This window comes from Manacus candei, unplaced genomic scaffold (assembly GCF_025592945.1).
Source record: "Manacus candei isolate 608988 ecotype Guabito, Panama unplaced genomic scaffold, ASM2559294v1 h1tg000028l, whole genome shotgun sequence".
NCBI lineage: Eukaryota > Metazoa > Chordata > Aves > Passeriformes > Pipridae > Manacus > Manacus candei.
In genome coordinates this window covers 13048571-13061165 of record NW_026138076.1, presented here as the reverse complement: position 1 = coordinate 13061165, position 12595 = coordinate 13048571, and the positions used below count along the sequence as shown (strand labels likewise).

Here is a 12595-nt window from a genome sequence, read left to right as displayed (position 1 = left end):
AAGATTTTATAAACAATAATGAGCAACTAGTATACACTATGATGATGAGCTTACATTTAGTACCATGGCAGCTTCCCAAAAGAGACAACATATTAAGTATTATGAATTTCAGAGCTCTATTAAACATGCAATGATATTACATCCACCAAATGAAAAAATATCAGAGTGCTGCCCACAGGCAGCCTATTGGCAAACCACTTCCTCTTTTATTTGGTTGCATTAAGAAGCTGATCGAAGTTATCTTTGTACTAACTTTGACAAAATTCTTCATATGAGTTTAAAAAAATAATTCCATATACCTTAACTAACTGATACTGCTGTCAAAAAGATCGGCTAATTAAGAGAAGATTACACTCACAAGAGCACTTGTATATTGAAAAAGAATTCTCAAAAAAAATGTGTGGCAAGTCTCAACTTCAGCTTCTAGAAGTGCAGGACACGTTATTGTAACTGATCTCTAGGGAGACAGGGATGCTAATGGCAGAATACATGCTAATGAGATAAAGGTAAAATCTTAAAACACCAAATAAATTTACACTGTACACTACTGTTATTCATTCTCAGAGTGGATAGGGAGTTTATTCTAAGTTTTGTTTTGACAAAACGTGCCACGTTGGCTAAACATTACATTTAGCATTATCATTTAAACATGCAGCAATAGCTAAGTATCTGCATTAACTACAATTAAGGACTCAAAACACACTGTTCTAATTAAAAAAAAGAAGATATATTTCTAAGCTCATCATGCAGTGAAGTGGGTTTTTTTCCATTAAATACAGCCATATTGATCAACATAACTGGTCTATTCTGGCCTCCAATTGGGAGGTCTGGAGACAAACCATCTATAACGCTGCTGCTTCCTTTGAGAACGCACGCAGGATCACTCTCGAGGAGAAAAGGCAACACAGAAAGAATCGTGCCTTGCAGAATATACCACCTAAGGAGTCTTTCTGCTGTGTCTTTTGCAAACGGATATGTCTTATCTCGTATTGGCCTTATTAGCCACCAGCGTGCTTGTAACAAATGTGGATAGAGCCTTTCCCAAATCTTCGTTCGCGAAGCCTAGCCATGAAAAACATCAAAGTAGGCAATTCCATGATAAACTGCAACCAATTCAAATTCAAGGTTTCTGTGATAACCCTGTTTTCCTTTCACGATATTTATTTTAGGACTGTTTTTCCTTTGAGGCATTGTTTAGTGTGAGAAAAGAAATATCAAGCGAAATTTTATTCCCCAAAGATGAAGTTTCTTGAATCAAAGACAGATTTCTTTATTGCTGTCCTTTTGCACTATGGCATGCAGTACACACGTCAAAATAAACTTGTATAAATTTTTATGCTCCCTTCAATTCTGGCAAAGCCCCAGACCGTGGAGTTCTTACTGGAAGAGAACACTTTATCAGAAGATTGAAGAGAAAGTAAACACCAGGGGGTTTTGTAATTGTACTGCTTGAGCATGTAGTATCAAATCTTAAACCCCAAGGATTGTGGTTAGATTTGAAGTCTAACATTTCTGAGAAAGATTAAAATTGATAAATATACTGACAAGTGGCTAAATAATGGTATGTTATTGCAGTGAAACATTAACACAGAAGAACAGTACAGAGTAACAATCTGTATTACAGCTAACATTTTAAACACTTCATTTTGAAGTATAAAAAGAAAATACATAATTCCTGTTTTAAGAGTTAGTTTACTGAAAATGCCAGGCAAAGAAATAACTTACAACGCACTAAAGGTGATGCAACTCAGTTAACAAGAAGCATCATAGAATTCAGGAGATGCTAATTTCTTTTGGGATTACTCAGGAGATAAAGGAGAAATGTTTCAAATTATTCCTAAGGTGTTCTTAATGGACCTTGTTAACATTAGTGTTATATACAAACAATATTTTTGGTGATGCCTCAAGCCATTGCATTCCCGCCTGCAGCTCCATCTGTCTATGGTGAGTAGCAGTAGCACTAGAAATCACTAATGCATCACTTAAAACTGTTAGAGTAGTTAGTGGGCAGTTAGCATTAAATATTTCCGTTTATCACAGCACTTCCATTAGCACAAGAATGACAGCCAAAATAAAGCCTCCCTGCCTGAGAGCAGAACACAGGTGACTTGGGGTTAGGACATGACTACCTCTTATTAACTCTGCCTTCCAAATGCTTCATCTTACTCCCTAGGTAATTCTTACCTGTCCTCTCCAGAAATCCTTCTTGTAGCAGAATATTAAGTTAGAGGTAACTCTCATTACTATTTCCCTGCTCTCCCTAAGCATCAAATGAGTTCTTTCCCCCTTCCTTCCCACACAACTTGCTCCCACCAAAAAATCCCAACATGAAAAGCAAAGCAGGACCTAATAATGTTCAGAGAGGCTAAAATCCATCCATTATACTGACTTACACTCTTACTTTTGTTGGCAAGATAGCCATATATTTCCTAAAGAACTTTGAACATGGGTCTTTACAGGAAACTACAAAGCTTGATCAGCGCTGGTGCAGTATTTCAAAACTTTTTTGTCTCTTCCATGTAGTTATTTTTTTCTGGGTGAGCCAGGAACTGTGAACATCCACTCAAATTAGGAAAAATAACACAAGACAATACTTCTTTTTCTATGCTTTTCTGTTACTTGGAATACAAAAGGAACAATTCTCCACCAAGAAGCATTATACATCTTTCAATTATCTTCTCCATTTGTATTTTTATTTTTTGCACCCACTGCTTATTAGATTAAAAACAATGAGCAATGTAAATACTCTCTCAAACTGGGTATGTTTATGTTGTTAGATTAAGAAGACTGCAAACAGGTAAAATAAGCAAATGCTACTGAGAGGAAAATGGAGTTTGTTTTCCTAGAAGTCTCTGCCCTAGTGAAACAACATTTCACTCCCTTTTTACAAAAAATTTAAGTGCTGTTTATGATTTACTATTTGATACAATGGATTTTTATTATGAAATTGAAGTTTACATGAAGGACATTTTCATTTAAATGTCTTAAGATAGAACAACTCAAACAATCTCAAAGAGACCATAAAGCTATAAGAAGTGTTTATAATACTGAACAATAATAGTCATATTGGGACTTTTCACCAATATTTTGTCAGGAACAGCCTGACAGCTGTTTTTCTTATAGCTTTCCCTGTTTTGTTGTGGGGTTTTTTTTGTTCTTGTTGGTTTTTTTAAGAAGCACATTACTAACACTGAGCATCATCACATTTCACATGCTGATATTCCTACAGCAAAAAAACTTGTAGGAAGTAACTCTACCCTATACAGATAACTATTTCTTTCAATTGAATCTACCATGTAGATGCAAAATAAGGGGAGATTCTTGAAATTAAATTGCATTATGTCAGAGGCTGTAGTCAGGACCACAACAAACAGGAAGAGACCAGCACCCCTTCTTCCCTCAGGACAGAGTCTCTCCTCTGCTCCAGAATTAGACTTAAGAAAGTGTCAACACAGGAGAGTCTTCTTTTCTCATAGGTTTCATGCAGTGAAGAACTGCCACATACCACTCAATTATCTCAACTTGGACCTTACCAAACAATTATTTTAATTATTTCTGTGAGACACCTGCCAAACTGACATAAAATTAATTATGTAACCTGCCTACCCACTAGTCCCAAGGGCTGCTAAGAAAACACAGGAGAACAAAACCACTGTGCGGGCTGACATGGCAGCAAAAGAAGGGAGGGTGGGAGGGAGAGGGGAGGAAAAATGAAAGAACACAAAAACCCCGTAAAACTAAAAGAACTAACTTGCTGTTTCCAGCAAGCCCACTCCAGTTGTCCTGGGAGCTTCAGTAAAGGGAGCTTGAAACACTCCTGCCCTTTCATTTTTAACCTAAGGTGGCATTTCATTATTCATTGCAACAAAGGCACAGTAATACTCGAACTATAAAGAAAATAGCAATCCTTAAAAGAAGTTTTTTCACTGGCCAGAAGTCTACCTCATCTTTACTGTAAAAACATAGTTACCCAGCTCAGAGATCTAAGAAAAATTATACATGAACTTCTTTCCATATGTCACAACTAAGAAAAGAGGACATACAGTAAATAACTCCAATGGTTCTGCAAGACCAGTAACTTCACATAAGCATCTAACTCTAGGAATAGTGAAGTATCACCTTCACAAAAGGCCCAGCAAGAGTGTATTTTATCAAATCAGAAAGTAAGAAAAGGAAACCAATAGTACACTCACCAAGGGCAGTGATGATCCATTTTCAAAATGCATCTGAATAACCCCAACAGAATTCCAAGCATTGCAAAAGGCAAAAGAAAAAAAAAATCAGAAGCACAGTTACATGTCAGATTTAAATTACTCACAGACAGATTAAGAATTATCCATATTTATAGTTGTGTACCTAATCTATTTAACAAATATGTGCATTTAAATTCACATAAAACTGTCCACCTGCAAGTGAAGTGCAGATAACCTAAACTCAAAACACCTCATCTGTCACGAGCTTAGTGATTTAAGAAAACGCAATCTAGAGCTTCAACTTCAGGATTTGGTTCTCATTCTGTAGAGGCTTTTCAACTATTCTTTATTCTCTGACAGAGCCTTAGAAACGGGGCTAATTCAATTATTACTAAGTCATTACTAATTACTTAGTCATACAACTAAATATATTTCCAAGAATTATGGTTTGCTTTTATAGAAATATACACATATGCACATGAGGTTTTTAAGAACTTACCTTGCATGAAAAATACCAAACAGTTTTCCAATTAATCACTCTTCATTAACAAAATGTGCACACGAAAATCAGATATAACTGAAGTAAGCAAATTTTGACAAGGTAAGGACAAAATAAAGGTATTCTGCAAAATATATTAACTAATGGCATTCTGCAAATTTCATTCACATTTTATACGATAACAAAAGCCACTCTTTTTCTCTGGTAAAAAGATACATGACTATTTTCCTATCTTACATTTCAACCACCATTCCATACAACACAACCAAGATCCCCTTTCTGCCTCAATTCTGTTATTCTTTCAGTGCCTCTGCTGCTCTGCTGGACAAAATGGAATGTCTTCTCCACCTCACAATCATGTTGGAAGGTTTGATGCTGTATCAGCTGAAGAGTAACTGGAACAGCCTTAAAGCTAAGAATAAATCATCCTTTGAGGAAGTGTCTTCTCTCAAAGATAGAAATTTAAAGCACTGGGGGCAAGAGTGAAGAAACGCACAGACATCCAAGCTTGCTAGAGAAAGGTCAGAGAGAACAAAAGCCAAAAGAAAGATTAAATTAGAAAGCAATCAGACTTCTGGGGACTATGGATGTGAACTTCTTTTTGTGGTAGACAAACAAAATCTTTATTTTATTTCCCAGTTAGAAATGGGAAAATGTTTGGCTGGTTCTTTCTTTAAACAAAAGTAACCTGCAACTTATCCAGTGAAAAACAGGATATTAAGTTTATTACCTTAAGATAAGATGTGACATCATGATTAGATTGAGATGGGTAGTGATGTTTATTCAGATTCTAACAAAAGAAGCAAATTTTTGTTTATCAGCTATTTTTTGTTACATTCTTAAAGAAAATTCATTATTATGTAAAGAATGTAGAAGACCATGTAATCAATGCTGGCATCAAGGAAGCCATCAAATGAACTAGACTAAGTTACAGACTTCCCTAGAAATAAGTAAATGAAAACTAAATCTGAAAAAAAATCTAAGGGAAAAAAGCTTACCTGCCAAAATATTAAACCTGAAAAATCTACTCATAAAAAATAAAAGCTGCTGTGTTAAGGAAAAAATGGATTAATTCAGAAAACCACTTATTTAAAATATTGTCTTACTTGTCGCATACAGAACAGTGATGACAACGATCTGGTTTTACAAGATGGCATCTGTCACAGTATCTGATTGCTAAAGAAAAAACGTTCCAAGATTAGATGTCAATGTACAGTTACACATTTGGATACCTGAAGTCTGTGCAAAAATAAATACTATCAGCTGAGCCCAGAAGAACCCCCCAGGAAAGCATTTCAACATGATCAGAAAGAGTTGCAAATACCAAAGCATTCTTTAACTACTTGCAATGCTGAATCTATCAAAGTGAACCCAAAAAGCTCAATTTTTGCAATCTCTGCTAATCATGCTAATCATGGTTTTTTTCTTCCAAACCCCTCAGCTTTGCAAAACAACCAACAAACTAACAAAACCCACAAAAACCTACCAGACTGGAAAAACTTTAAAGATCATTCAACAATATAGCTATTTTAAGCTATTGTTCTAACAGCTTTCATTTACTGTATGAGATTATCTCTTGGATTTGCTTAGCTAGCCAGCATTCACAAACTGACAATATCGGTAGGGTTAGATTAACTCTTAGTTTGGAAGAACCTTTGTTCTTGCTACTGAACAACCAACAAGTAAAACAGTAACAATTTCTTACTGTGATCTATCTATCTATATATAACATGCAGATACCGATTCTTTTTTTATAACTATTTTTTTAACCTATGAAAAAACAAATCTGTGCAGCTAATGACTGCTACAGCCTCTTCTGCAGCTTGTTAGTTTTACAAGCTACTTGCTAAAATCAATTTGAAAACATCTAAAAAGTGTCAATCCACTTTAAAATCCTAAACTGTATGCCACAATTTACTTTCCAACAATCTTTACGCTGAATAAATGTAGCTGCATAAACTTACATTAAAGTTAAGTTCTTGGACCATTTTGTTATTTTATGAAGTACGAAAAGCACTTTTTCCCTTTGATCCAAACTCTTAAATTTTTTTTAATTAGTTTAGGTAGTACATCAAGATATCTGTCTTCGGTGGCCTCCGGAACACTTATTTACCTCCAGACATTGTCCGTGTATAGATAGGAAGATCCTTGGCTGCCCGTCTTAAGACTTCTTGCTGGGATTCACCTCTAGGCTCTCTCTCTAGGGATTCCTTGTCTGAATATGATAGATGAAACTGGAATAATTTTTAAAATCAAAGAAATGTTAGCAAATTCCAAGTTAAATAAGAAACTGTAGATGTGTAATGAGAAATAAATATTCATTATATGAAGATGGATTAGCAGCAAGTACAAGGAATTACAGCAAATAACCCAGTGTTCCCAAGACAAATAATTCAGTTTATGGCAAAATTAAAAATACTTCTGATTTGGTATCAATGTGGAGATGAATGCTTCCAGAAGTATTAAGCAATTCTCTTCAAGAGGAAGATCAAGAGCTTATCATTCCCCTGAAAGGTCAGCTAATTTACTTCTGTAATACCAAATATTAGCTAGTGAATATAAGCTAGGGATGTCAGTATTTAACTGAAAGAAAATACACTACTAATAACAGCCAAAAAGATAGCTTTATTTCTCTTCTGTCTGGTATTTTTCCTTTTATTCTTTGTCACTAGAGAGTTGCTGTTCTAGTCATGCAGGTGTTAGGATGTGTTTTTACTATAGAGATTGGCTGAGAGAAGGAAGAGATGTGTGTCCTCACCACATCTTGAAAATCTTCCTGAATAAAATGACAACTTCTGTCACTGCTCAAAATGGCAATAACAAATATGGCTCTAGTAAGTGCTGAAAGGGCAAAAATTTCTGAAAGACATGCTCAGTATACATGAAGTAGTACAAATTCCTTATACTCTAAAGTCCTTTGCAACACAGCACCATAGCCTTGTCACTGTAGCTTCTAGAAATAGGCAGATGCCAAAAACTGTGATATCTACATCTCTGATATTCTCCAGAAAGAGGATACAAAATCATCTCTGAAAAGAAGTCCACATTTGGCAGGAAGAGCAGCTGTCTCTAACCTGTGCTAGAAACAGATGCCCACTCCATAGCATTTTATGTTTACAGGAAGGCTAGTTGTTACAATGTTGAATTTTTTCCTAAAAGGAAGTGAGGCAGTAAGTAAAACTAAGGAAGCAGACAGAAACATACAGTTAGGAACCTACTCTCACCACCATAAAGAAGGCACTACTCCACCCTTCCTTGCAAAGCTCACAATCTTCCAGCTGAAGCTGGAGATTCATCATTTAGCCTCAGTTTCTCAAGTCACCATTCATTTTTTTCCCTTCCAAGAACACACTCTTACTAAAATCTGATTTGATTTATATTAATGATACATACAATTTCTCACTGCAGAAACTTGGTTCAGAATACTTTTTTTTAAAATGCTGGTTCGATGTAAACAGAGCTACTACTCCATCATTTTGTATTGGTCCTCAGAGTAGTCCTAAGTTTACAAACACTCCTTCCTGGGAAACCATCTTCTCTCCCACCCCCATGCAGTACTTGCATATAGCTAGTATGCACAGGTACAGAATGGCACACACTACAGCGAAGTCCCTCAAAGTCTACTTTCTATATGTGTTAAAGTTTGAAATAAGCTTAAAAGAAAGCTGTGCAGTTTGCACCAGCTACACTATTCATGAAAACAAAATGCTGAAACTGTTTTTCAGTATTCAAATGAGTTTTTGCTAGATAAGTCAGTTCAGTTCATTTGAAAAGATAATCCTTTAGTATTCACAGACTTCATCCTAGAAAATGGAAGCCAAGCAGTAACTTAACATCACAAAATACTCTAATTAAATTTTGAAAATACTGCTCTAGTAGAACAAGAAAAAGACATGGAACAACAAAGATGTCACTTTCTGCCAGCAACATTGTGTAAATTCAAAGAACACAGAAACATCACATATTGCTTTCTATTACCCAACTTCCATAACCCATCTGAAGTTCTTCAGTAGTATTGTATGATGGCTTTGGAATCCTACTGTAATTAGTAGGATTTGTCAAAATGTTTTGGAAGTCTTTCATTGGCATCAGTCCACCGCTTTGAAAACCCTTCTAATTATTGCTACAGTCACCATATACATGCACACATTTGGCTCTGTAATTACCAAATGAAATAGGCTCCTAATTTATTTTGCTCCTCCCTATCCCAAGCTGTAGTAAAGACTGCAGTGTGAACTTCAATGAAAACCACAATTAGTTTGAATTATCTACTTGTTTCCACAACTACGTATCTTAGTGGTGAATGAAAACTATTCAGAAAAGAACCTCTGCACTACAGACAGCAGAAACCACCAGCTATTTATTTTGTGTTGACATAGTACTTAAAGCAGCTAGACTTACGAGTAAGTAATGGCTTTGTGGGTATTTCAAACTACAGAACAGCCACAGAATGATTCCTCTTGACCTTGGAAGTTGCGTGACACAGCACCTACTGAGGACTAGGGGGTTTCTGAATAAAGAGAGGATGGAAGAGGCCAAAAAGTTGTGTTGGTTGTACTAAGCTGCATGGGGAGCGTTTCCACCAATAACCTTTTTTCCATGTGGCTGTTGTTTACTAGCTCTCTTCCTGCTTAGCCAGCTGTGGCTTCCCAGCATCAACTTACCCAATGTGCACTCCCACTACAACCCACAAATTCCTTTATATCAAAATACATGGGGAAGAATCTTTAATTCAGAGGACAGCAGACAGATGCTGGCAGAAAATATAAGTTTTAAACACGGGGAAATAAAATTTTGCCCACATAAAAGTCTGATATTCCCATGCAAAAATTTAAGCTAGTAGTTCAAATAACTCACATTTTTCAAGTGGACAGGATTTTTTCTTCTTAATGTCATAAGTAGCTCATTTTAAAATATCTATTAAAAACTTTAAAATTTAGAGAAGGTGTTATTTTTTTTTTGTCTTGACATTTTTGTAGTGACATTGATTGCAATCTGACTCACTCCTATTAAGAAGCTGTGTAACTATCTGTGTTTTTCTACACAGTGTAAGACTACATGAGATCAGAGACTAAGTTATTCAAATACTACAGAATCAGGCATTTAACTAGGCTATTTCAAAAACAAAAGTTAAGTTTATCTTACTTCTTTTGAAGGATTCATTGGTAGCGTAAAGATTGTTTTCCAATATGACCAGACGAACAGCATGAAAAATATGTGGTAAGCAACCAGGCACACAACTAAAATTAAAAAGGAACAGAATTAATACAAACAGACCAGTGATACTGTAGTACTTACAAACAGTTCTGCAAAAGCTTTGCAACAAAAATACAGCACTGCAACTTTACATTAGACAAATACACACTCTGTGGGGAAAGTCATGATACAGTCTACATAGATTACAAAAGTTTGAGGGGAATGGGCCTATTAAAGCTCCATAATTATTTAGCAAGCACTCTCTCCTTACACATTTGTTACATCCTAATTAACTGATGCATCTCTGCTGTTTAGCTTTAGAAACCATGCAGGAAGACTGCTAACCATGCAAACACCTCCTCTCCCCCAAACATCCCAGCCCCCTGCCAAAGGAAGTATAGTTATCTAAACAATGACAAGAGTGAGGGGAGTCTTGGGGTGGATACACAAATGATACCTGAGCAGTAACTATAACCAGTTAATTTGTTTTGCTAGATTTTAGGAGGGAGGACAGTTGGGTGGTTTTTAAAAACCTGCAGTTCCTTTAAATTAAAATGTTCATTCACTACTTTTTGTTCTTCACAGCCAGTGATTATTCTTATATTTTTAACAGATGCCAGTGAGCATTTATCGTGCTGAATTGTTTTACTAGAATACAGAAGGCAACATTAACTTTTCCTAAGAGCCTGCCATGGATGGATAGGTATTTCTTCTTAAAATCTCTCACTGTACTAAGAAATTCACTACAGTAAATAGTATATCCAAAACTCATATCCCCTAATTAACTTACTCCAAAGACAGGAAAGAGTATTTTTCTATAAATTCATAAGATAATTAAAAAAACATAAAGGGAAACCTATGTACTTTAACTACACAATCTGAAATATTGCTCTTGTATGGTTAGCTCATGGGGGTTTTTTTGTATGTAACACTATTGAGTGCTGAATAAATTTCTATAACACATGAATGATGGAGTGTATAAATGCAGGAACAATTGCCCAGAATGATCTTATTTTTTGTAATTTTTCCTCAATAGTAACACTGAATAAATATTTCTGGTGTTGAAGTTTGTTTATCTGAAAAACAGAAACATTGTAAATATTTACTCTTATTCGCTAAGCAGTAAAAATAATAAAAAACCCCTAAGAAAATCTAAGGAGCAACTCTGTTCAGAGCTTTAGGGATGACAGGGGAAAAGAGCCATATGCCAAGCCTTTAAACTGAGAGAAAAATCTCATCAGCATAAGTAAGTGATAGAACTGGACTCCACACAAAGAACAATACACTAAAATACCAACTTGCTATCACACAAGCTTCTGGACAGGAACAGTCCACATTTTTATCAGAACATTCCTATCAACTATAAAAAACCCCTGATTTACTCAAACAAAATCAGTATTTTTTTAAACAATAGTATATTCAAGGCATACAGTGAGAGCAAGGTAGGGCAAGTTACCTCAGTTCTGTACACAATACATTTACTAATCTGCATCAGTATTCTACTGTTGTGAGAAAAACAACAATTGTGATTGATAAGAAAATTGTTCATACATGAAAGGAAAAAAAGAAAAGACTACTGAAGGAAGATGAAAGTTTAGCCTAAGGACATTATCCCAGGATTCCCCTTTAAAGACTGCACAAGACTCGAGCTCATCTTGTTTGATCTTGAACCTCAGTTCTCCAACCTGGCCAAGGTCCTTGACTGGTCACTCCTCCCAGGTTATTTACCCACCAGTTTCTCTGCACTGTGATGGAGACCCTGGGCTACCCACGGCTCCACTGGGTCTGTTGAGAGTCCAACATAAAACCTAATTTCCCTTGAGACAGTGAAAGAAGAGCTCTCTGCATCTCCCTGGCAGAAATCCTTCTATTTCACAGTTTTTCTGAACCACCCTCCCAAAAAACCCCAACCCAAATGGTGTATCCCTTGCATGAAGGCAATCCATTTACAAATAGCTAGGATAGCTAGAGTTGTCTGGAGATCTGAGGCAACCTGTAGTAGGGCTGAGCCCCATTTGCCCAGTTTTCACCCCGAAAAAAACTTAGGGTAGAAGTATAAGCCAGGGTAAATTCTCTTGACTGGCTGAACCTGACCAAGGCTTTGAGCGAGAATTTAATGTTCTCCAATGCATTTTGCTGATAATTCTAATGTGTTTTGTGAGCAATGCATAACAACACACTTGTGTCCCCTCGCACACAGTATGGAGCAGCAAGAAACTGGAATTACTTCAACGCAGGTGCTGAAATTTGCAGGTACGCTTATGCACTCATATGCGTGGAAAGATCACTGAACTGAAGGAAGTTTTTCAAGCAAATGTTTCTTAATTGATAAACACTTTCTCTAAGTGAGGGAGTTGCCAATGGCTTGATAAAATACGCTGGAATTACACAAACACAAAAAGCATCAAGTTTATCTCCTAACTCTTAACCCCTTCCTCCAAAAGCTCTTCAGTCCCACACTTTACATTTCCATGCTGTGCCACAGTAGTAAAATAGCATCTGAAAAAGTAATCTAAACATGTTACAGCCTCAGGGTAGGAACTGTAGGAACTGCTAATAAGGCAGTTTTATTATATTCTGAAAAGGCTACATATCCAAAGGATTTTGTTTCTTTAAAGACACTGGCTAAAAAGAAACTACAGTAAAAATTTACCTCCTATTTAAATAGGTTGCATCTGCACCAACACCCTGTTCACAGCTAGAAGTC

The 12595-nt window shown here is 36.1% G+C and overlaps 1 protein-coding gene across 3 annotated transcripts in view; it reads right to left on the bottom strand.

Moving 5' to 3' along the window:
- The window catches only part of ZDHHC2 (zinc finger DHHC-type palmitoyltransferase 2), a 37700-nt gene that overhangs the window by 14865 nt on the left and 10240 nt on the right, over positions 1-12595 (bottom strand). For all 3 annotated transcript variants that reach the window (XM_051790347.1, XM_051790346.1, XM_051790348.1), the window contains exons 3-6: positions 9838-9932; positions 6806-6926; positions 5799-5868; positions 4194-4226 (exon numbers count right to left, since the gene is read on the bottom strand). In XM_051790347.1, the coding sequence (XP_051646307.1) occupies positions 4194-4226; positions 5799-5868; positions 6806-6926; positions 9838-9932 (319 nt within the window). The remainder of the gene's footprint in view (positions 1-4193; positions 4227-5798; positions 5869-6805; positions 6927-9837; positions 9933-12595) is intronic.